Raw genomic sequence first — 25,644 nt, 5'->3', positions numbered from 1 at the left:
CCTCCCCATTTTTTTCCTTTGGTTCTTGTTTTTTGCCTAGAATTCACTGCTTTTGATATTGTGGATCCTGGGTTTGTTTTTATTTTTATTTATTTATTTTTAAAGATTTTATTTATTTATTTCACAGAGAGAGCTCGCACGCACAAGCAGAGGGAGCTGCAGGCAGAGGGAGAAGCAGGCTCCCCGCCGAGCAGGGAGCCCGATGCAGGGCTCTCGATCCCAGGACCCGGGGATCACGACCTGAGCTGAGGGCGGGCACTTCCCCGACTGAGCCACCCAGGTGCCCGTCTCGGTTTGTTTTCAGTAGTAAAATATACAGAGCATGAAATCCACCATTTTAGCCATTTTCAAGTGTATCGTCAGTGGCGTTAAGTACATTTCTATTGTGCAACTGTATACGTTTTTTATTTTCTGTGTATCAAGATGTTTTGACATCTTAAAGCTTTCTGGCGGGGAAGAGACTGCCCCTCCCCACCCCCAGGGCTACATTCTTAAGAGACTGCCAAGGGCTCACTGGAAGCAGTCCTTTGATATGCAAAGCGACCAAGCCCTGGCCCCTCCATCTGGCCCTCTGTCCCAGGAGGCAATATTCTTCTGCAGAGGCCCAGGCTGTCGTCCAGCTCCTGCTCCTTCTGCCTCCTGACCGACACTACTAATTTCCCTTGTGGCCCTGGTGTTGTGCAGTGTTTCCTGCTCTAGGACCTGTGAGTATGCTAAACTTCATTTTCCTGAGCCTCCCCGTGCTCCTCTCGTGGCTGCCCCTGACTGGCCGTCAGGTAAAGAACACCGACGACATCACCACCATCCATCTCCAGAACCTTTTTCTCATCACCCCAAACCGAAACCCTGTACCCGTTAAACTATAACTCCGCATTTCCCTCCCGCTCCTGCTAATCCTACATTTTAAATCAAGGCTGACACAATTGGTAGGTCAAAAAGTTAATAACGTTTCAGTGATATTCTGGAATTCAGCTTCCCAGGCTGATAGAATCTACACATGTTTTTGCATACACTACGAATCAATTTGCTATGAGAAAAATCTAAACAAGAGAGGATAGGCTCTCTCTACGGGGCTTTGCCAAGAATATAGCTTGTTTTGATACCTACAAAGGGGTACAGATGAAAATCAGTGTTCTTTAGATTCACCTTCTATAGAAAGAACCCTTTCAGCGTCCCGTGGAGAACTCCATCTTGGCACTGACAGCGACTGTTCTTCTGAACTACTTCCCCGCTGTGAATGCAACTCCGTCTTGGTTTCAGAATGTTAGAGCAAATGAGAACTCTATTTGGTTGTTCAGTGAAATCACCTGAGGAAGTTGAGACTCGCTGATGGCTTGCTCCCACCCCCCCCCCCAGACTCTGATTTAATTAATCGGGGCTGTAACATGGGTATCAAGGGTTTTAAACCAACTTGGGTGATTCTAACCTGCAACCAAGGTTGAGAACCTCTGTTTTAGAACCTTCACCCACCTGAAAGAGTTTAAAATTATTCACTTATCACACTTAAAAACACAAGATCCGCTTAGGCCTGGTCAAACAAATGATTGTGAGCTTCCAGAATGCAGTGTCTGATCATTAACATGCAATATGATTTTCCTGTGGAAGTTGAACCCTAGGGAGATAGCAGTTAATATTTACTGAAGACCTATGTGTGCCAGGCACAGGGCTAAGCATTTGTAAGTCTTATTCTTTTTTTTTTTTTTAAAGATTTTATTTATTTATTTGACAGAGAGAGAGAGAGACAGCCAGCGAGAGAGGGAACACAGCAGGGAGTGGGAGAGGAAGAAGCAGGCTCCTAGCGGAGGAGCCTGATGTGGGACTCGATCCCATAACGCCGGGATCACGCCCTGAGCCGAAGGCAGACGCTTAACCGCTGTGCCACCCAGGCGCCCCTGTAAGTCTTATTCTGTTTAATCCTTACACCAACTTGCAAAATGTTATTATTCCTGTTTTAGTAAGGAGGAAATCAGGGCCTAGAAGATTAGTTACCATGCCCCAAATCACACTCCAGGTAAGTAGGGAAGCCACAGAGCCACACTCAAGCAGTGGGACCACAACTTTCCTTTTAGCCACTACATACTCTGCCACCTTCTACATAAAAAGCCTGTGATGTGGGGGACCTGGGTGGCTCAGTCGGTTAAGCGTCTGCCTTCAGCTCAGGTCATGATCCTGGAGTGCTGGGATTGAGCTGTCCTGGGATCATGCCCTTTGTCTGGGCTCGCTGCTCAGTGAGGAGTCTGCTTCTCCTTCTTCCTCTGCTGTTCCCCTTGCTTGTGCTCTCTCTCTCTCTCAAATAATAAATAAATAAAATCTTAAAAAAAAAAAAAAAGGCCTGTGATGAAAAGTCTCACGTGAAGTTCACCACTAACTGATTATGGTTTCGTAAGAGCCTTGTTTGCAAAGGTGTCACAAAGGTTTGTGGGTATGACTGTTCCTGTTTATCGATTTAAAAACCATGTCTATATCTACTTGTCTTTCTTTGGGGCTTTTCTTTCCTTCACACTTTCTTTTTTTTTGTAATCTACATGATATGTCTGCATAGTGTTACATATGTATAATTTATACATATGTATAAATATATTAGATGTTTACTAAAATATTTTATTTAAAAAATATTTTCACTAGTATTTTTATTTAAATTCAATTAATTAACGTATATTATTAGCTTCAGAGGTAGAGGTCAGTGATTTATCAGTGTTAAGAGTCTGACGCTCAATGGACTGAACCACCCAGGCACCCCCTCTTTCCTTCACACTTTGCACAGTTAAATTGCAGGCAGTGATTATTATGTTTACCTGCCTTGTGAAAGACATTCGGGTGTCCTGGCTATGGCTTTATATAAGCCACTCCTTTTTTTTTAAGTTTTATTTATTTATTTGACAGAGAGAGAGAGCACAAGCAGGGGAAGGAACAGAGGGTGATGGAGAAGTAGGCTTCCTGCTGAGCAAGGAGCCTGATGCGGGGCTCAATCCCACCTGAGCCGAAGGCAGACGCTTAACCAACTGAGCTAACCAGGCATCGCCCCTAAATAATCCTTTTAAAAAAATGTTTGGTGTCAACTAACTTCAAAAAAAATTTTTTTAAACACAAAACTTTTGGGGGGACAGTATTTTCCAGGTATATGATGTTTTAAAGAAATCTCTTCCCCCAAATCCCAGGTGGTTTATGGAGGGGACAGGAGCCTCTGTCCCTTGGGAAGGAAAGACTGGGACATAGCTATGGCTCCAGTATTAAAGAACATTCCCTGCCTTGTGCTTCAGGTGATCCCAGGGCTGGACACAAAGAGAGTTAATGCTAAAGTTTAGAGCTCTGGGCCTGTATATTCCAGGGTGATAGCTCTTAATTCTTTGAAAAAATGATGTGCACTATGGAAACTCCCCAGAGCACAAGATTTTACAAATGATTTCAAAGTGATCCAACTGCTGTCCATGGAGTGTAGGAAGAACCTTGGTCCACGGGAAATTTTGGCCTTCCCCAAATGCACTATTCCTGGCCCTTCCCATCGTGCATATGTCCTAGCTGCAGAAGACTTCAGTCTAGTGTTCTGTTGGGGGGGCAATTTTAGGCAGCAAATTATTCTGAGAAAAATGAAGCTTGGTATCTTGGTCATATAAACTGAGGCACAGTGGATGTGAGCTCAAGATAAGGATGGAGTTTGGTGGTCAGAAGCTACAAAATGGAGGACCGGAGAAGCCAATGGAAACTAGACCAAGTTGCAGATTAACTGGGTCTTCAACCTTTAGGTGGAAAGAGACTTGTCTTCCTAAACACCATGTCTCTGGAGATCAGTTCCTCGCTATTTCTATTCTATCCTATTGATCCTATTCTATCTCATCCTATCCTATCTTATTCCATTCCATTCTTTTTTTGAAAAAAAGATTTTATTTATTTATGGGAGAGAGAGCGAGGAGTGAGCATGAGCGGGAGAGGGGCAGAGGGAGAGGGACGCAGACTCCCTGCTGAGCAGGGAACCTGAGGCAGGACTCGATCCCAGGACCCCAAGATCATGACCTGAGCCAAAGGCAGACTCTTTTTTTTCTTTTTAATGATTTTTAATTATATTATGTTAGTCACCATACAGTACATCCCCGGTTTCCAATGTAAGGCTCGATGATTCATTAGTTGTGTATAACACCCAGTGCACCATGCAATACGTGCCCTCCTTACTACCCATCACCAGCCTATCCCATTCCCCCACCCCCTCCCCTCTGAGGTCCTCAGTTTGTTTCTCATAGTCCATAGTCTCTCATGTTTCATTCCCCCTTCTGATTACCCCCCCTTCTTTATCCCTTTCTTCCCCTACCGATCATCCTATTTCTTATGTTCCATAGATGAGAGAAATCATATGATAGTTGTCTTTCTCTGCTTGACTTATTTCACTTAGCATTATCTCCTCCAGTGCCGTCCATGTTGCAGCAAATGTTGAGAATTCGTTCTGATAGCTGAGTAATATTCCATTGTATATATGGACCACAACTTAATCCAGTCATCTGTTGAAGGGCATCTCGGCTCCTTCCACGATTTAGCTATTGTGGACAATGCTGCTATGAACATTGGGGTGCATATGGCCCTTCTCTTCACTACGTCTGTATCTTTGGGGTAAACACCCAGTAGTGCAATGGCTGGGTCACAGGGTAGCTCAATTTTTAACTTTTTAAGGGACCTCCACACTGTTTTCCAGAGTGGCTGTACCAACTTGCATTCCCACCAACAATGTAGGAGGGATCCCCAAAGGCAGACTCTTAACCGACTCAGCCACCCAGGCGCCCCCTTTAGTTTTAACTTAATACTGTGATGGGCTCTTGACATGTCAAAAAAAGAAATACACCATCCCTAAAAGCTGTTTTTCTTTAAACTGAGGACCTGGCCTTCATCATCTGAAATAGCAGTGAAGAACAATTTGACCGATGGTGTAGACATAATGCATAGCTTCTCTTTTGGGAAAAGAACTATGGTTCTTGCTATCTAAATTTTAAAAACTGAGTGTAATTGTGTCTTTATGCACAGCCACAATTTTGTAATGGCAAAGGAAAAGGTGTCAAATGAAAACACTCATTTGGAGGAACATTCTCATAAAAGGTCACATGCATTAAAATGATTTCATCAATCCCAAGCATATAATTGGCGATGCAGACATGATAAAGGGATTTCCAGTAGTACATGGATATAACTTAACACAAGCAAGTTCACTGTGGTTATGCATGAAGGGTTCTGAATTTCTCTTTTATCCCTACTAGAACTGTCGTATATTGCATGTACCTAATCAACACATTTCGTATGAGTTTTACAACCCCCATTCATGTTACATTTTACATGAAGAGTTCCAGGAATGAACAGGAAACTCCAGTACTGTTTACTTGAGTTTGTTCTGTATTTTGAAGATCATATTTCCACTAATCAGGTTTGCCTAGAAATTACAGCACTGAAGAATTTCTTAAGATGAAGACAATTTTAGAATGAGCCAATTGTTCACTTTTGAAATTTTAGAACTGAATAAAATGTTCTAATGGCAAGTAGAAAGCAGTTTAAAATGACCAGCAGCTGTCCACAGCGATTGGCAAAGTAGTGACCAAGTAACTTGTCGTGTGTTGGAAATTAAAACACAAATAATATCTGAGGCAAGAATGGAGGTCTGATATATTTTCTGTGTTCTGTTCCATTTCAGGAAGAAAGTTTCTATTTATCTCTGTGAAATGATGGCAACAGCTGATCAACATAAGGAGGAATTCATTAATTTATACACTATCCCGTTAGTACATAAACAGTTTGGAATATGTTGTTGGTCCCATGCATGATTTCATATTGGGCAGCCAAAGTAATGCCATTTCCTAACCACAACATAGTGGTTTTTTGTGTTTTTTTTTATCGCTTAAGAAATGTTTTAGTATACCAACAGAAGATTTTATGTGAGGGGTAATCTGACTATTTCTTAATTTAGACCAGCATTTATATTAGCCAATCTCCTTAAATCTCGGTCTCAGCCTTTCAATTCCTAGGACTGGAGAAGAAAAAAGGAACCACACGCTTGGTTCCAGCTCAGGCCCCTTGATCGGCATGGAAAGAAAGGTCTTTGCCATTTTATTTGTAAAGTGAACAAGTTGGGGGGCACCTGGGTGACTCAGTCAGTTGAGCGTTGACTCTTGGTTTTGGCTCAGGTCATGATCTCAGGGTTGTGGGATCACACTGCCCCCCGCCCCGCCAACCCTCGGGCTCCGTGCTCAATCCCAAGTCTGCTTGGGATTCTTTCCCCCTCTGCTTCCCTCCCCCTGCCCACTGGGGTGTGCGTGCTCTCTCTCTCTCTCTCAAATAAATTTTTTTAAAAAAGCTAACAAGTTTGAATTGAGACAAAGTGATCCAGATATTTATAACATCCTCACCATTCCTTTATGAAATCTTGGATTCATCTTTTCACATGTTACCCCTGAAAGAAGTACTTTTTCTCTGATAGTACTGTGGTTAAGAGGATAGGCTCTGTGCATTTTTAAACTGTCTGGCTGTGAATCCCAGTGTTTACTAGCTGGGGGACCCAGGGTGTTACTTGCCTCATCTGTAAAACAGGAACAATAATACTATCTACTTTACAGGTTGTTGTGAAGGTAATGGGTTAGTATATGTAAAAATTAGCACTCAAAATGTTAGCCATTTTGAGGCTGATAATAATGGTATTTGAAAGTTGAACTTGGCTTCATTACAGGGTGCTGGGTATTTTACATTTTGATAGTTTTCTCTTCCAAACATTGGAAGTCCTAGACTGGTGTTCTTGGAGGAAGCAGTAATTCTAACCTGCCCCCACCCTGGGACAACACTGACATGAATAGTTTCGGGTTTCTTAAATTCCCCACTCTCCTCCTTCCCTCACTCCAGGAGTGCTGGAAAAGGCTGGTGCCCCACTGGGTACACAGCTGTGAAATCTCCTCTTTACTGGGCCAGTGGTGTGGCCTACTTTTGAGGGACATAGAAAACAGCTCTGTTTTCCTGAGGAAGAAACAGACAGACATAGAGTAGATTGCTAGTACTTTCTGGGAACAAGGAAATCAATTAGTTGGAATAGCTCATTAATAGTCACTTTACATTGATTACATTTTGAAGTGGTAATATTTTGGATATATCGGGTTAAATAAAACATTGATTAATTTTTATTGTTTCTTTTTACTTTTTGTCATTTGGCTAACAGAACATTTAAAATTCCATGTGTGGCTCAACTGTACTTCTACTGGACTGCATCTGTTCTGTTGGAGGGACAGCAGAATTTCCGAAGGCAACCACAAGTCTTTGCCTTGTCTAACGGTGTTCCAGTTAGGATGTGTGGAAAGGATTCCTGCCTTGTGTGGGAGAGTGGTGGAGGCCATTTCTGACCACAATTTTAGTGTGGGCCAAGTAGACTAAAAGGACATGAGGGGAAAGTGCCCCCCCCCCCCCGCCAGGGCCCATGGCAAGCATTCTGAAATATCAGGATGTATGCACCAAACAGTAACTGTGACTTTCGAATCATCAGATAAGCCCTTCCCGAGATAACCAAAATCAGGATACTACAGCATTTCGTAAGGTTTAAAGTGCTATGTAAATGAAAGGTTCTAACAAGTACCAATAATCTATTGACAAAGTAAAATTAGTCAACAGTCAATGTAAATTTCCTTACTTAAAAGACAACTTGATACTTCCCATTCAAGGTACAGTTCAAATATCTATTTGGGGCCTAGTGAGCTACCCATTCTTCATCTAGATAACATGTCATGTTGGCCCCAAGGCAAGGATCAGCATGTCTGGCTTTCTAACTATGTTCACTCTAGGTTTCTCCCCTACTCTTTGGGAATCTTTGCCATGCATACATGCAGAAGCAAACCCGGATAATATCTAGTGATAGTGTCAATGCCACTATCATAAAGGGCCCTCGTAATCTTCATCTGGCATCCTCAAGCCATAGACGGGCAATCTAACTAAAAGCACAGCTTCAGAGCAAGCCTCCTACTCCCCATTCCTTCTAACCGGACTTCTAGCTCTAAGCCCCTTCCATGTGGCAACTCTGGAGCTGCCCCTGGCTTAATAGTAAATAAAGGGGGAAATAAATATTCATAAATATATGTGTGTGTTTGTGTGGGTGCGTGTGTGTATGTATACACAGGGAGACTTGAAAATCAACAGCAATGACTGAGTTCTCATGATAAAAGGCAAGTTTACTTGAAAACAGGGAAACCTCTTGAAAATTACTGCCTTTACGTTTTATAATATATTTATGCAATGGGTTAGTCACGATCAAAGAAGAGACCTTTTCCTCCTGTTCTCTTCCTCTAAAGGGCTTAGGGAATAATAATCCTGTTCACAAGCATGTGGTGCCCTTGGAGCCCATTCCCAAGCTATTTAAGTGGCTGGGGGTAAGGGGTATTTTTAAATATACACTCGAAAATCACAGATGAGACTCCAAGAACTGACCTCCCAATTCTCACCAGGCCAAGACCAGCACTGCCCAACTCAGAAAGGGTTTATGGCCTCTAAGTTGGATTCTAAGTTGTTTAGTGGAACTGGAAATGCTTTTTCTCATAGATATGTGTTCTGCATCTCTGTCCTGACCCCAAAAAGTTGATTTAACTTCTAATATGACATTAAATTTTCTACTCGTAAAACAAAAGAAGGGCATAGAAGCCATGACGGTTTCCACATCACAGCCTTCTTGTGCACAAACTCCCTGGTTCAGGGTGGAATGGAAGAGGCAGGGTCCCACAGTGCTACCTCGTTTCATTAGGGGGTACCTTCCTGTCACTTACGGATTTAGACCAGCTTCTGCCCTGACAGAGAACAAGAGTGTGAGGACAATGGGGACCAGGGAGAAGAGAACATAGCTGTGAATCGGTTCATTTAGGAGGGCGGCTGTCCTTTCCCACCCCGGAGGGTGAGCATGTGAAGATAATCTAACAGCAGTGATGGAGGTGGGAAGTAAGAGAAAGTTACTTCTTTAGTTTCTACAGCTCAGACCTACTCATGGTAGGCACTGTCTCTTTCTTTTCTCCAAGACTGTGGCAGGAGGGAGTCACTGCCAACTGCTCACTCCCTGTGGGGTCAGTCTTGTTCTTCTGAAGAGTGGGAAGTGGGGCTACCAAAACTCCTCGTCCCCAGCTTCCAGTAAGAGACCCTGCTCAGACACATCCCAGGCTCTGCTACCTGTGTTACACCTGGGGCAGCTCGAACTCACAGTGTCACAGAACTAACTGCTAATCTTGCCCCAAACTAGGACAGCAGCCATTCCCAAACCTGGGTTCCTGTCTTCAGTTCCCTGGGGCAGCCTCTGGCCTGCTAGGTCACTGCACCTGCTGGACGTACCTAACTCTCCCATCCCTGAGATGCACCAGCCAATCCTGTGTGTGGCTTTGTGCTCAACAAATGCATGACTATAAGCTGAAGAACACCTGTAGATATTTCTGATAATGATATGAAGAGGATATTTTGTAAGAAGGTACAAATGCCTCCTTTAGAGGAATTGCAAGAGTTTAGCAAGGGGTTTTCCTAAGCAACCATCTTTTCCTTTAATTATCATTATGGACATAATATAATGTCCAGATTTTTTTCATGGCCACAAAGAGTTATGCTCCTAATATGTAAATTGGGAAACTTGTAAACTCTGTAATAGTTGAAATTTAAGGACACATAATTAATGCTCTGAACTTATCAACAGGGACCCTTCTCACCTGGGACCATTCTCAGTGGCAGCTGCAATGCCATATGTTGGGTACCACATTTTGTGCTGGGAGAAACAGAAGGCAAACATGGAGAACTTGCACCAGTGGGTGGGAAATACCTAGAGGCGAACTGCAGCTCTGGGAAGTCAGGTTGCAGCTAATACCCATCCACAGGTGGAAGGGGCTGCGTCCTCCTCAGGCATGAAACCAGGTTAGCAGAGGCGGACAGGGGCATATCCCCTCTTTTAACTCTAGGCTGGGGGTCTGGGCCGGCTTAGCGGGGGACCAAGAATCCCTTTCAGGGGGACTGTATTAGGTGTGAGAAACGCTAGCACAGAGCCACGGAACGCCAGGGTTAGGGGAGGAAGGAAGTGGGGTAAAGGTGAGAAGCGAGAGGAGAAGGCTCTAGACCTCAAGAATCAGAACCTATTTTTACAAATTGCAAAGGTATGGTGATGGAAAGGGTAGGAGGGAGAGGGGAAAGAGAAGGCTGCTCAGAGCGGGGCTGTGGAAACGAAGTGAGTTAACTTACCGTGAAAGGCAAGGAGCAGACCGCAAAGGTGATGGTCATAATAGCCAGGAGAATGAGGTGGTCCGTTTCCTCCGCCATGGACACCCTTTCCCCTCTCCTGCGGACCGCAGGGCCGTCCCGGCAGCTACCCAGTGACGGTCCGCAGCGACTTCTCCTGCTCCGACGGTGCATGCGGATGAGGTTGAGGATGACACTGAGGTTGCAGGCGAGCACCGCGAGGATGAGGAAGAGCAGCACGGTGGCGTACAGCCGCAGGTACGTGGTCTTGTCGTGCTTGATGAAGCACCACGTCCCGGGGCAGTACTGGGCGTACTGCCTGGGGTCTCGCAACGGCAGGGAGCAAAAGAGCAGAGAGACCGTGTAGATGGTGGGCAGCACGGCCAAGCCGCCTCGGCGCGTGACCCAGCGCTGGTAGAAGTAGGGGTGCCCGATGGCTAGGTAGCGCTCCAGGGCCATGGCGAAGAGCATGAGCATCGTGGCCAGGCTGAAGAAGGTCATGGCGAAGGCGAAGTAGGTGCACACACGGCCCTCGGGCGCCAGTGCCACCAGGGTCTGGTTCCGAGCGTAGGAAGCCAGCACCACCGGGCTGATGAGGCAGGTCCCGAGCAGGTCGGTGAACACCAGCTCTGTCACCAGCACGTGGAACAGGGAGATAGCGTTCCCGCGTCCTGCGCTGCGTCCCGCGTCCGCCCGCCAGCGGCGCGCCAGCAGCGCCAGCGCGATGAGGTTCCCCACTACCCCGGCCGAGAACATCACCGAGCTGATGGCCGGGCTTTCCCCGGAGGGGAGCCACTGCGAGAGCGTGCAGTTCTCCGACGAGGAATCGCTGGAGGTATTGCCCATGGTGGAGTGCGGGGAGGAGAGAGGCGCCCTCCTCTCCCGGCTGGGCCCTAGGAGGAGGAGGGTCTGAGAGCAGGAGGGCTCCGAGAAGCTGAAGGAAAGGGGGAGGGACCCAAGTCCAGAGCCCCCTTCCGGCCCCCAGCGCGCCCAGGGCAGGCTCGGCCCCAGGGCTCGCGTTGCTCTCGGAGAGGCCACCACTATGCCGCCGCATCCGGGCGGCGCGCGAGGCTCCTCGGCGGGTCCGCACCCGCCTCAGCCGGGAGCCCGCACCCGGGGGGCAGCCGCCGCCGCTTCCGCACCCGCCTGGGGACGGCCGCAGACGCCGTGTCACGGCGCCCGGGGCTAGCGCCCGCCAGCTGCCAAGACGTGGAACGCGCGTCACACCCGTGGGGGCACCGCGAGTCCCTCAGCCGGGAGGGCGAGCAGAGGGGGCCGCAGCGTCAGCCCCGCGCGGCGCTGGGCGGGAGCGGCGTCCAGGGCTCCGTTCCCTCGGGGTTGGGTGCTGGGAGCCGCACGGCCGCTGACCTTGGCCAGGAGGCGTTTCGCCCCGCAGAGGGCCGGGAGAGAGTGCGGGCACTTGTGGGTGTGCGCAGAATTCACAGCAGGCAACAACCGGAAAGCAAAGGGACTCACCGAACAATAAAGTTGGAAGGACCCAGTCCCGGGAGATGTGTGCAAGATGGGAACAACAGGCACCAAAGACCGCTTGCAGTAGGACCAATCTGTTCTTTTTCTTATTCTTTTGCATTCTCAGGAAGATAAACTAAGAGGGCGGGACCAAAATTAGGAGGAAGTGAAAAGCTCGCTGGTTGTCCCAGGAACCAAACCGCGCGCCCCGCCGAGCTGCCTGTTGCACTGTTGCTTTGATTCGGTGGCCAGCATTTCGCCTTTTCCTATGTCAACACCATAACGGATAACCACTTGTTTAAGCAAGCAAGAAAAGAAAGAAATGTTCCTTGTGTGTAAAATTGTTTGTGAACACAGCTTGAAATCATTGCACATTGTTCTCTAGTCAAGCACAGCCTTGAAAGAAAACCTGCTTCAGGATTAATTTTTTCACGTTAACGGTGCAGAGCACATCTGGAAAGACCCATTCCTGGTAAAGCTTATTAGTAAGTGGCCAGTTTTAGAAACTACAACTGACAAAAGTGGTTGTCTACAACATCCCTTGTCACAATTGCAGACTCCTGAAAATGGGCCGGCGTTTAAAACTGTTTAAACAAACAAAATCCAGTTTGACAGACAAAGGGGGGTAATTATATTCTGTAAGGAAGGTCATATTCACTTGGGAAGGAGGAAGGACTGGGAGATGGAGGGACCTGCACAGGAAACAGGCAAGGGGTAAAAGCCGTCATGGTGAAACAAAGAAAAAATTAGCTGCTTAAGAACATATCTTACAACAACCTGCTTGCTCTCCATGAATACTTTAGCTCTGGCCTGGGGATTGGAATGGAGATGGGGCCCTCAACAGGGCAAGTTCAAAGGGAGTCTATTTTTCTCAAATAAGAAGTTCAGCAGTCATAGAGAGGTGAGTCTCCCAGGACCCAGTCTCTTTCTGTTCTCTAGCCCTTCATCCCTAGCATGCTGGCTTTCTGTCTACATGTTCTTCCCCATGTAGTCACCAGTCGCTCCCTAGATCAGTCAGGATGCAACCAGAGAAATAGAACCGTTGTGATGAAGAATGAGAGATTTATTATTAGGCACGAGACCTGTGCTGTTCAATATGGTAGCCACTAGCCGCATGTGGCAATTTAAATTTAAATGAGTTAAAATTAGCAATGTAGTTTCTCAGTTGCACTAGGTACATTTCAAGTGCTCAGTAGCCATATGCATATGATTAGTGGCTTTCATATTGGGCAGTTCATATACAAAACACTTCGATCGTCACAGAAGTTCTATTGGAAAGTGATGCATTAGACCCTACATGATTGTGGGAGCTCCTGGAGAAGTCCATGCAAAGCTGTTTGCTGTCTTTGGTTCTAGTGTTGACTGAACCTGAAGTCACCATAGGTCAGACAGAATGGTGGTCAGGGTAGAAAGCTGGTTGTGGATAAAAGCAAGTACAGGCTTGGAACCTACAGGGATAAACTGGAATTCATGAACAACTAGAATCTTCAAAGACAGGCTGGATTTGTATATGTCTCTTACTACCTCTGACCTTGATAATGCAGGTATACTGTGGGAGAAGCTGCCACCCTTCATGGGGCTACACATGCCCTTGGCTTAGGATGCAGAGAAGCTGAAGGAGGAGATCTGATGGCCGCTGGATTCTGTGTGCTGCCCTGCCTCATACCAGTGAGGCAAGCTGGCAGATCAGTGACAATGTACTAGAGTTATCACCATGCCTGGAGCCCTGCATTGTCCTTCAGAGCATGAAGACCATGGCTGCTGCTTCATTGTTGCCTTCTCAATCTCATGCAACACTTCTCTTGTGGCTAATGTTAACCTTGAAACCATGGAGGATTCTGAAGAACAGATACTGCTCAGCTGGGTCGACTCAGTATAAAGTTACCACACTGCCCCACAGTCTAGGCATTAAGTCTGCACTGAAAACAGAGGGTGAGAAAGAGGCAGCCTCTGTGAGCTTGCTCTCTCTTGTGCCTGTTTCTTTCATCAGAAAAGCTGGTTTTCCAGAAGTACCCCGATAGCCCTCCCTTCATGTCTCATTTGCCAGAATTTGGTCAAATGGCCACTCCCTAGCACCAAAGGAGGCTGAGAAAGGGGGGCTATTGAACATTTCCGACTTCTTCCAGAGCAGAGGCAGGCCGGGAGAAGGGGCTGGGAGTGGCACTGGGTTGGTGAGCCGACAGTGTCTGCTGCAGATCTGCACAGTGGGTTTGCCACGACCCCGTTCTTACAGCCAGAAACGAAGTGCAAGAACACCCATTCCAAGTCCTTCATTCGCAGGTTGATGAAACTGACGCACAGAAAAGTTGAGTATCTTACCCAAGGATATACAAATTTAGTGCAAAGCTAGCAGTATGGAAGCTAGACCATCTCATTTACATTACAGATCTCTGCATATTGCACACACTGTCCATTTAAAGGCAAAAAGGAGCACTTGGCACAATACCCATCCTTGATACTGCATTAGAGCTCACTGACAAATCACTCAACATAATTTGGATGTTACTTTTTGCCTGACGTATTGATAAAGTTTGAAAAGATTATGCGTATCCAATATGACCAAAGAGAGAGAGAAAGGGGGTTGGTAGAAGTGTGAGTGTGGGTACAACTTTCCTGGTAAGAATGGTTTATTAATTATCACAAATTCTGAATATGCTTCAGCCCAGAAATAATGTTATAGAAATGTACTGCCTCAAGGGGACATAATCTGACAAATACACAAAGTTGTCAGGTACACACACACACAGCAGGAAGAATGTTCATTATTGCAAGAATCTAGAACTAAATGTCCTTCCATAGAGGACTGGTTTAATAAGTTTTGGTACACCCATGTAAGGGAATATAGAGTCATTAAAAAGGATGACATGTATCTGTATTTCTTGATAATAATCTTTACCACATATTGAGTTAAAAGCATGTATGTTGTTTCATTCATATAAAATTGTATGCATAAATATTTGCTTAGAGCAGTATCTAGAAGGATGGTCAGCAAAATGTGAGTAGTAATTTCTCTGGGTAGTACTTTCTTCTTTATGGCTGTCTGTTTTGGCTGATTTTTCTATAAATATGTATTACCTTTGCATTAGGAAATTCAAGGAAGCTGCTTTTTGTTTAGAAAAAACGGTTAATCATTGGAGGAGACTGTCTTTTCTGCTTGTCAGAAAGCAGGGAGTTAGATGCTAATGTTTTAAATCCTTTCCAGTTCTACCGTTTAGCAAGTGGGCCAGTAGTTTGAGACTGAAGAAGATTGGAGATATCCTTATATTTCCCTAAGGGTTCTGCAACTGTCCTTATTTGAAGATTGGAAATCATCATGTATTTTGCACCATGTCTAATGAGATGATGCCCTGCCCTACTTCAAGTGACTGCTTTTGACATTAGATTTTTGCCATCCCTTAACCCAATTCTGATACTACCATTGCCAGGAAGTCTCTCTCTCATAAAGGTGGAAACAAAATTAAAGAAAAAAAAAAAACCCAAAATGCAATCAATAAAAGCCAATTTTGAGACAGGTTAAAAAAATTAAGGATAATTGTGAGTGGGTAGGTACAGAATCTTAGTAGAGAAATAGAAATTATAAAAAAGAACTGAATGAAAATTCTAGAACTAAAATTTATAGCAGCTTGGAGTTGGCAGAACAAAGAGTGAACTTAAGGACTAATCACATCTGGTCACCTTTCTTTCCTTGTCATCATTACTTTTGTGCTCATTGGAAATATTCTCACTCTTCCCATATCATGTGAGTCTTGCTCTGTTTTTACCCAAGAAGTGAAGCATGGGTTTTCTGTTCTCTCAGATCCCTCAAACCTCTCTGAGATCTGGGGTGCAGAGCCCACATTACCTAGGAAACTCCTGTGTTAACATTTAAGCTCTCTTGTTCTCTTGAACTTCACCTTCCCTACTTTACAGCCTGTGGACCCAGCTGGGGAAGAAGTGGGACAACTTTGCTCTTTCTCGTCTCTTTGGACCTAGGTCTCCTCTATGCCTAGTCTTTCAAAAGTCCTATGCCAAACATTGACACCTGTGTTCTGTTCCGTTGTCTTTTCCCTGAGGCAGTCAACAGCACACCCCAGCTGCTGCTAAAACTAGGGAAAAGGCTGGACTATCAGCAAGCACTGGGCAACAAAATACGTAGGTTAATATGTCAAATTATAACATTTGCCTTCACGTAGGTGTGTGTATATCCAAGGCTTGATGGGACTTATTACAACCTCATAGGATTGTTTGAGAAACAATTTGATAAAGTCTTTGCAAAACCTGAGTCAATAAAAAGTGCTTTACAAACGGATATAGGAGTACAATAGTTCTCTTGTCCTTAGACGGCAAATATCAGAACCGCTTATTAGCACCAGGAGTTAGATCAAATGAGTTACTCCAATAATGTCAGGAAGGCCAATTGTCTATGATTCTAATTTCCTTTTTAAGATTGATACAGAACAAAGAATCCAATATAGTCATGAAAATTCTCTTTACTTAGAAAGGTTTGCTTCCAAGGACAAGACCAACTATAGGGCAGAAAAGTACATATAACACAAAAATCAGGCTATATTTATTCAAGTGTTTGTATAAAGTAACAACTCATTACAGAAATTTTTCCAGGGGCGCCTGGGTGGCGCAGTTGTTAAGCGTCTGCCTTCGGCTCAGGGCGTGATCCCAGGGTTCTGGGATCGAGTCCCACATCAGGCTCCTCTGCTGGGAGCCTGCTTCTTCCTCTCCCGCTCCCCTTGCTTGTGTTCCCTCTCTCGCTGGCTGTCTCTCTCTGTCAAATAAATAAATAAAATCTTAAAAAAAAAAAAGAAATTTTTCCAAAATTAGAAGAAAAAAGCCACCCATGAATGTGTGTCCATAAAAAATGACCACTCGTAACATCTTGATGTGTTTCTTTCAATTTTTCTTCTATGCATTTTTTTGTTTTCACTGTTGTTATATTATTTGTAAATTTTTCTATACTGTTTTTTAAAAAACTTAAAAGCATATTGAATAGCTTATATTGCAATATGCATTAAAGGCCTAAAAATGTTCATGCTCTGAGATCCAGAAATTGTACTTCTAGAAATCTGTAGTCCATTTATTTATTCACCCAACAATTTAAGGCCTATATGTACTGAGGCAGCAGAGTATAGTTCGAAGAGCAAGGGTTCTAGAGTCAGATTGCTTTGGTTTTTTTAAGTTTTTATTTAAATTCCAGTTAGTTAACATACGGTGTTATATTAGTTTCAGGTGCACTATAGTGATTCGACATCTTCCATACGTCATGCGGTTCTCATCACAGAGAGTGCCCTCCTCGAGGCCCATCACCTATTTCACCCCTCCCCCGCTGTGACCATCAGTTTGCTCTCCGCAGTTAAGAGTTTTGTTTCTTGGTTTGTCTCTCTCTACCCCCTCTTTGCTTGTTTGTTTCTTAAATTCCACATATGCATGAAATCATATGGTATTTGTCTTTGTCTAACTTCACTTATCATTACACCGTCTAGATCTATTCGTGTCATCACTGCAAATGGCAAGATTTTATTCTTTTTTAAAAATTTCATTCTTTTTTATGGCTGAATAATATTCCTGTGTGTGTGTGTGTTTGTATGTGCGTGTGTACACCACCTCTTCATTATCCGTTCATTAATCGATGGACATCGGGGCTCTTTCCATAGTTTGACCATTGTAGATAATGCTTCTATAAACATAGGGTGCATGTATTCCTTTGAATTAGTATTTTTGTATTTTTTGGATAAGTACCTAGTAGTGCAATTGCTGGTCCATAGGGTAATTTTATTTTTAAATTTTTGAGGAATATCATACTGTTTTCCAGAATGGCTGCACCAGTTTGCATTCCCACCAACAGTGTAAGAGGGGTACCCTTTCTCCACATCCTCGCCAACACCTGTTGTTTCCTGTGTTGTTAATTTTAGCCAATCTGACATGTGGGAGGTGATATCTCACTCTAGTTTGAATTTGTATTCCCCTGATGGTGAGTGATGTTGAGCATCTTTTCATGTGTCTGTCCGCCATCTGGATGTCTACTTTGGAAAAATATTTATTCACGTCTTCTGCCTATTTCTTAACTGGATTATTTGTTTTTTGGGTGTTGAATTTGTTAAGTTCTTTGTAGATTTTGGATCCTAACCCTTTATCAGATATGTCATTTGCAAATATCTTCTCCCATTCCAAAGGCTGCCTTTTAGTTTTGTTGATTGTTTCCATGGTTGTGCAGAAACTTTTTATCTTGATCAAGTCCCAATAGTTCATTTTTGCTTTTCTTTCCCTTGCCTCGGGAGACTTACCTAGTAGGAAGTTGCTATGGCTGATGCCAATGCTGTTAGTGCCTGTGTTCTCCTCTAGGATTTTGATGGTTTCCTGACTTACATTTAGGTCTTTTGTCCATTTTGAATTTATTTTTGTCTGTGGTATAAGAAAGTGACCCAGTTTCATTCTTCTGCATGTTGTTGTCCAGTTTCCCCAACACCATTTGTTGAAGAGACTGTTGTTGTTGTTGTTGTTGTTGTTGTTGTGTTTTTTTCCCATTAGATATTCTTTCCTGCTTTGTCAAAGATTAGTTGACCAAAAAGTTATGGGTCCATTTTTGGGTTTTCTATTCTGTTCCATTGATTGATGTGTCTGTTTTTGTGCCAGTACCATACTGTCCTGATGACAACAGCTTTGTCATATAGCTTGATGTCTGGAATTGTGATGCCTCCAGCATTGTTTTTCTTTTTCAGGATTGCTTTGGCTATTTGGGGTCTTTTGTGGTTCCATACACATTTTAGGTTTGTTTGTTTTAGCTCTGTGATAAATGCTGGTGGTACTTTGATAGGGATTGTATTAAATGTGTAGATTGCTTTGGATAGTGTAGTCATTTTAACAATATTTGTTCTTCAAATACATGAGCTGGAATGTTTTACCATTTCTTTGTGTCCTCTTAAATTTCCTTCATAAGTATTCTATAGTTTTCAGAGTACAGATCTTTTACCTCTCTGGTTAGGTTTATTTCTAGGTGTCTTACAGTTTTTGGTACAATTGTGAATGGGATGAATTCCTTGATTTCTTTTTCTATTGCTTCATTATTGGTATATAGAAATGCAACAGATTTTTGTACATTGATTTTATATCTTGCAACTTTTTGAATTCATATATTCCTTCTAGTAAGTTTTTGGTGGAGTCTTTTGGGTTTTCTACATGGAGTATCATGTTATCTGCAAATAATGAAAGTTTAACTTCTTCCTTGCCAGTTTGGATGCCTTTTATTTCTTTTTGCTGTCTAATTGCTGAGGGAAGACTTCTAGTGTTATGTTAAATAGTAATAATGAAGTGGACATCCCCGTCTTGTTCCTGACCATAAAGGAAAAGCTCTGTTTTTCCCCACTGAGGATGATATTAGCTGTGGGTCTTTTGTATATGACCTTATAATATTGCGATATGTTCTATCTATCCCTACTTTATTGTGTGTTTTTTTTTTAGCAAGACTTGATGCTGTATTTTGTCAAATGCTTTTCTGCATCAATTGAATGGATCATAAAGTTCTTATCCTTTCTTTTATTGATGTGATGTATCACATTAATTGATTTGTGAATACTGAACCACCCCTGCAGCCCAGGAATAAATCCCACTTGATCATGATGAATAATTCTTTAAATGTACTGCTGGATTAAATTTTCTAGTATCTTGTTGAGAATATTTACATTCATGTTCATCAGAGATATTGGCCTATAATTCTCCTTTTTAGTGGGGTCTTTGTTTGGTTTTGGAATTAAGGTAATGCTAGCCTCATAGAGGAGTTTGGAAACTATCCTCCCATTTCTATTTTTTGGAAACAATTTGAGAAGAATAGGTATTAACTCCTCTTTAAATGTCTGATAGAATTCCCCTGGGAAGCCATCTGGCCCTGGACTTTTGTTTGTTGAGAGATTTCTGCTTACTAACTCAATTTCTTTGCTGGTTATGGGTCTGATCAAATTTTCTATTTCTTCCAGTTTCAGTTTTTGGTAGTTTGTATGTTTCTATGAATTTGTCCATTTCTTCCAGATTGCCCATTTTGTTGGCATATATTTTTTCATAATATTCTCATGGTTATTTGTAATTTTCTGTGGTGTTGGTTATGATCTCTCCTCTTTCATTCATGATTTTATTTATTTTGGTCCTTTCACTTTCCTTTGTGATAAGTCTGGCTAGGGGTTTATCAATTTTATTAATTCTTTCAAAGAACCAACTCTTCACTTCCTTAATCTGTTCTGGCTTTTTTTTGTTTGTTTATTTGTTCCTATATCGTTTATTTATGCTTTACTCTTTATTATTCTTCTGCTGCTGGCTTCAGGCTTCATTTGCCATTCCGTCTCTCCTTTAGGTATAAGGTTAGGTTTTGTATTTGAGACTTTTCTTGCTTCTTGAGGTAGGCCAGTATTGTAATACACTTCCCTCTTAGGACTGCCTCTGCTGTATCCTGAAGGTTTTGGACCATTGTGTTTTCATTTTACTTGTTTCCATGTACTTCTTTAGTTCTTCTTTAATTTCCGGATTAACCTATTCATTCTTTAGTAGGATGTTTTTTAACCTACATGTATTTGAGTTCTTTCCACCTTTTTCTTGTGGTTGACTTCAAGTTTCAATCTCGTGGTCTGAAAATATGCATGGTATGATCTCTATCTTTTTGTTCTTGTTGAGGCCTGATTTGTGACCTAGTATGTGATCTATTCTGGAGAATGTCCCATGTGCACTCAAAAAGAATGTGTATCCTGCTGCTTTAGGATGAAATGTTCTGAATATATCCATTAAGTCCATCTGGTCAGTGTATCATTCAAAGGCATTGTTTCCTTATTGATTTTCTGCTTAGATGATCTGTCCACTGTTGTAAGTGGGGTGTTAAAGTCCCCTACTATGATTGTATTATTATCAATGAGTTTCTTTATGTTATAGTTTTATATATTTGGGTGCTCCCAAGTAGGGGGCATAAATATTTACAATTGTTAGATCTCCTTGATGGATAGACCCCTTTACTATGATATAATGCCCTTCCTCATCTCTTGTTACAGTCCTTGTTATAAAATCTAGATTGTCTGATATAAGTGTGGCTACTCTGGATTTCTTGGGATGTCCGTTAGCATGATAGATGGCTCTCCATCCCTTCACTTTCAGTCTGCAGGTGTCATTAGGTCTAATATGAGTCTCTTGTAAGCAGCACATAGATGGGTCTCTTTTTATCCAACTGATACCTTATGTCTTTTTTTAAATGAAAATCTTCCATTTTTAAGGAAAGTATGCCTTTCTCTTTTTTTAAAAGATATTTATTTATTTATTTATTTATTTATTTAAGTGTGTGTGTGTGTGAGAGAGAGAGAGAGAGAGAGCACACGCAGAGGGAGGAACAGAGGGGGAGGGAGAGAGATAAGCAGCTGCTGCACTGAGTGCAGAGCCCAATGGGGGGCTTGAGGTCAAAACCTGAGCCAAAATCAAGATTTGGATGCTTAACTGACTGAGTCACCCAGGTGCCCCACCCTATGTCTTTTGATTGGACCATTAATCCATTTACATTCAGGGTGATTATTGATAGATACGAATTTAGTGTCACTGTGTTACCTGTAAAGTTGGTGGTTCTGGTGATGTTCTCTGTTCCTTTGTAGTCTTTGTTGCTTTTGGTCTTTTTTTCCCCATTCAAAGAGTTTCCTTTAATATTTCTTGCAGGGCTTGTTCAGTTTTTGTTTGTCTGGGAAACGCTTTATGTCTCCTTTTATTCTGAATGACAGTGTTGCTGGATAAAGTATTCCTGGGTGCATATTTTTCCCATTCAGCACTTTGAATATATCTCAATGTTCTCTTCTGGCCTGCAAAGTTTCTGTGTACAGATCCGCTGCAAACCTGATCTGTCTTCCCTTGTAGGCTAAGGACTTTTTTTCTTTACCCCTTGCTGCTCTCAGGATTCTTTCCTTGTTTACGTAGTTTGTGAATTTGACTACGATATGTCCTGGTGGTCACCAGCTTTTGTTGAATTTAATGGGAGGTCTCTGTGCTTCTTGGAGTTCGAGCTCTGTGTCCTTCTCCAGATTAGGGAACTTTTCAGCTATAATTTGCTCAAATAAGCCTTCTGCCCCCCTTTCTCTCTCTTCATCTTCTGGGATTCCTATGGTATAAATGTTATCACATTTTAAGAAGTTTCCAAGTTCCCTAAGTCCACCTTTGTGATCCAATACCTTTCTTTCTTTCCTCTTTCCAGCTATTAGTCTCCATAATTTTTATTTTCTGTATCACTGATTTGTTCCTCTTCTTCATCCATCTTCATTGTTATGGCATCCATTCAGGTTTGCATCTTGGTTACAGCATTTTTCATTTCAGCCTGACTAGATTTTAGTTCTTCTATATCTGTAGTACAGTATTCTCTAATGTCTTCTATGCATTTTTCAAGCCCAGCCAGTATCCTTATAATTGTTGTTTTAAATTCCAGTTCAGATATCTTACTTATATCTGTGTTGATTAAATCCCTGGCCATTACTTCTGCTTCCTATTCTTTCTTTTGGGGTGAATTCCTCCATCTCGTTATTTTGTCCAGAAAAAAAAAAAAAAAAAAAAAGGTGCTAGATCCTAAGTGTGTTGGTCTGCTTGTTAAAAGAAGCTAGATCCAAAAAATAAAAGTAAAGATAGATATATAGATAGATAGATAGATAGATATAGATATGTATATGTTAAAAAAATAAAAATAAAATTTTAAAAATTAAAAAATAAAAATAAAAAGGAAGCTAGATCCTATTTCCCCTAGAGCTGAAGCTTTGCAGCACTCTATGATCAGTAGACTTGCTCTAAGTGAGGGGCTTGGTGTAAGTGGTTCTGGTCTGCACTTGGTGGTGCTGTTTAGCTCACTGAAGTACGTCAGTGCTGACGGGCAGGGGGCAAAATGGTGTCACTCCAACTTCTCTGAGAAGAGAAACCCAATACGTAGTATCACAAGCCATGAAATATCAACTCTTCACTATCCCTTCTCCTGAGTTTCTACCTTTTCTTTCCTGCAGTGTCCTCACATCAAACCCAAGAGAAGTAGGAGGGAGAAAAATATGGACTCAAGTAGGATAGCAGATGAAAATGTGATTCATTTTTATTATGTGGGGACATATAGACATAGCCTATGATTTGACATTAAATAATGTTGTCACGGGGTGCCTAGGTGGCTCAGTCAGTTAAGCATCTGCCTTCAGCTCAGGTCATGATCCCAGGGACCTAGGATTGAGTCCCACATCAGGCTCCCTGCTCAGCAGGGAATATGCTTCTTCTTCTACCCCCTCCCCCTGCTTGTGTTCTCTCTTTCACTAGCTCTCTCTCTCTAATAAATAAACAAACAAATAGATAGGTAAATAAAATCTTTAAAAAATAAATACTTTTGTCACATAGGGTGTGTTTTAGTGATAATTGTGCGTTAAAGGAAATTTTGCAAGATCACTGCTGATTTCTGTTTTCTCTTTTCCATAGCCCTTATTGACTATAATATATCACACAACTTTGTTATCCACTGGTTTTTGCTTGTTAAGTGCCTCCCTCTGGTAGAATATCAATTCCTAGAGGGTAGGGATCTTTGTCTCTTTACTTCATTGGTGTGTCCCAAAGATTAGAACTGTGCCTGGCATATAGTAAGCACTCAATAAATATGTGTTGAATGAATAAAAAGCGCCTGGCAGGCTGGACCGGTGCTACTGAGAAGTCTAAAACAATGAGTGTAGAGAAGCAGCCACTGACTTTTATAGGAAGTACTTCACTGGTGACCTGCTAAGAACACTTTTGGTGGAGTGGTGGGGGAAAAAAACCCGACATGAGAGGAACTAGGGGAGAGAATGGGGAGAGAACTGAAGATGAGAAAGGAAAGAGCAGTGCAGACAATGAGTCTGGAGAGCTATGAGGGGCGCTGAGAAATTCAATGTTGGCTGGAGGGGTTGTGGGGTCAAGAGTTTTTCTTTAAAAATGGGTGGTAGCTTGTAGATGGAAATCACATGTAGAGAGGGAGAAAAATATGATACAAAAGAGAAAATCAGTACTTGCCAGTGCAAACCGCTTAAGAATTTGGGGAGAAGGGGGCGCCTAGGTGGCACAGCGGTTGAGCGTCTGCCTTTGGCTCAGGGCGTGATCCTAGTTTTATGGGATCGAGCCCCACATCAGGCTCTTCCGCTATGAGTCTGCTTCTTCCTCTCCCACTCCCCCTGCTTGTGTTCCCTCTCTTGCTGGCTATCTCTATCTCTGTCAAATAAATAAATAAAAAATCTTAAAAAAAAAAAAAGAATTTGGGGAGAAGAAGGATTTAGGGCACAAGTAGAGGCAAGTCATAAAGGGGAGCAGGCACATTTCCTCCACTGAAACTGAATGGAATTCAGTGTGTGTGGACAGGTAGGTTGGTAGAATCAGCCGGGAGGATGAGGAAGTTGTCCAAAAAGAGAAGGTTGAGGAAGTGTTAGCAATTTCAAGTAGAAAGAATATGTAATTACCTCCTGGAGTAGGAAAGTGCATTTGTTGGGAAGGTGGTTGCTTATATTAGAATGAGCTGTGGTGAATGTCGGCATTTGTAAAGGCATCCTTCTATACTCCCCCTCAAGCTGGATTTGCACCCATTTTTCTCCATCTCAATGAATATGCATCATTGCTCATGCAGTTGCTCAAGCCAAAAACCTGGGGTCATCCTTGGCTCTTGCCTCTCCCATGACATCTACGTGTAAATAATCACCAAAACCTGTTTGGACACTTTTCTGATCTGTCTACTTTCTTTCTCTCTGCACTTCCACTTTCTTAGATCTGGTTACCTGGTTAGATTGCAGGTTAGGAGTCTTCCTAACTGGCTTTCCAGGCTCTAGTCCTGTTCACCTTGGTTCAATTCTCCGTATTACAGCCTGAGTGGTCATTCCAAAAAGGAGATCTGAGCCTTATACTCCCCTGCCTATGTCTGGTCAGTGTCTTCTCACTGCCTCAGGATAAAGGCTAAATTCTTCAACTTAGTATATGGAATCCATCCTGCCCTGGTCCTGCCTACTTCCCTGTGAAGACAAAGATAATAGAAGAAACAATAGCAATACAATTTTTAAAACTGTAAAGATAATGGACAAAAAACTACTGATGTGGCAGGCCAGAGGTAAATACTTTATATGATCATGAATTGTTGAGGTGACAATTAAAAGGTAGAAAATTGTTTACATGCAACAAAACCCAGATATATAAGAAACAGTGTTACCTAAATTAATGACAGAGAAGAACATTGGCAAAAAAATATTAAGCATACATTGAAGACTAGGATAGAGCCTGAAGGAAGAAATTTTATCTGTAAAATTTAAGTTAAAAAATATGTCAAAATAGGGAGTCCAGCCACTGCCCAAAGTTACAACAATCAGAACATCCAAAAAAAAAAATTATCTAGTGAACCTGATAAAATCCACATGCCTATATATAAAGATAAAAAAGAGAAAGTCAAAAGAGAACTCATAAGTCATCATTTGAGATGGCCTATGAATTGACTTATTACTTTGATAATGGGTAACTAAAGATAATTAAATGTTTATCCAACTTTTCTTGTAATAAATATATCTTAGAGTAACAGAATATGAGGGAAAATTCTATTTCACAGAAGAATGCTAGTCTCAGAATGTAGAAAGAATGATAAAATCAGAAAATCATCAGTCTGTCCCCTCTATTAAAGTTATTGATTTGAACAAGGATGTTCAGCTGCTATGAATACATTTAAGTATATGATTGCTAGGAACTAAACATATTAAGAACAAAACTAATACCACAGAGATCATTTTATTGTTGCAAGGGGTACAAAGGGTATTAATTGTCCAATAAAAGACTCAGACTCTTATCCTAACCCAGGGATTAGGGCAGCATTCAGTTAATATATTATAATAATGTATCGTGTGTAAAATATGGAATATGTTTGTATGTAATAATGTATATTAAAAATGTATTTCTCTGACAGGTTGTACAATATCATCTGTTATATATCCTAGCTAAAATAAAAACTTAAATTCA

The 25,644-nt window shown here is 42.4% G+C and overlaps 1 protein-coding gene and 1 long non-coding RNA gene across 3 annotated transcripts in view; one reads left to right on the top strand and one right to left on the bottom strand.

Annotated features, from left to right (window-relative positions):
* Positions 1–11,823, bottom strand: part of PTGER2 (prostaglandin E receptor 2) — a 25,467-nt gene extending 13,644 nt beyond the window's left edge. Inside the window, exons 1-2 of the mRNA XM_026480385.4 lie at positions 11,677–11,823; positions 10,204–11,093 (exon numbers count right to left, since the gene is read on the bottom strand). Of these exons, the coding sequence (XP_026336170.2) occupies positions 10,204–11,093; positions 11,677–11,791 (1,005 nt within the window). The 5' untranslated portion in view covers positions 11,792–11,823. The remainder of the gene's footprint in view (positions 1–10,203; positions 11,094–11,676) is intronic.
* Positions 1,744–25,644, top strand: LOC123000155 (uncharacterized). 2 transcript variants are annotated; one of them, XR_008961439.1, is made up of 2 exons: positions 1,744–10,458; positions 11,798–25,644. It is a non-coding gene; the product is annotated as an uncharacterized LOC123000155 (long non-coding RNA). The 2 variants fall into 2 exon arrangements; XR_008961440.1 differs by having other exon boundaries at positions 1,744–11,035.

This window comes from Ursus arctos, unplaced genomic scaffold (assembly GCF_023065955.2).
Source record: "Ursus arctos isolate Adak ecotype North America unplaced genomic scaffold, UrsArc2.0 scaffold_25, whole genome shotgun sequence".
Classification (NCBI taxonomy): domain Eukaryota; kingdom Metazoa; phylum Chordata; class Mammalia; order Carnivora; family Ursidae; genus Ursus; species Ursus arctos.
Note: the sequence above shows the minus strand (reverse complement) of the source record. Positions and strands in the feature narration are given on the sequence as shown.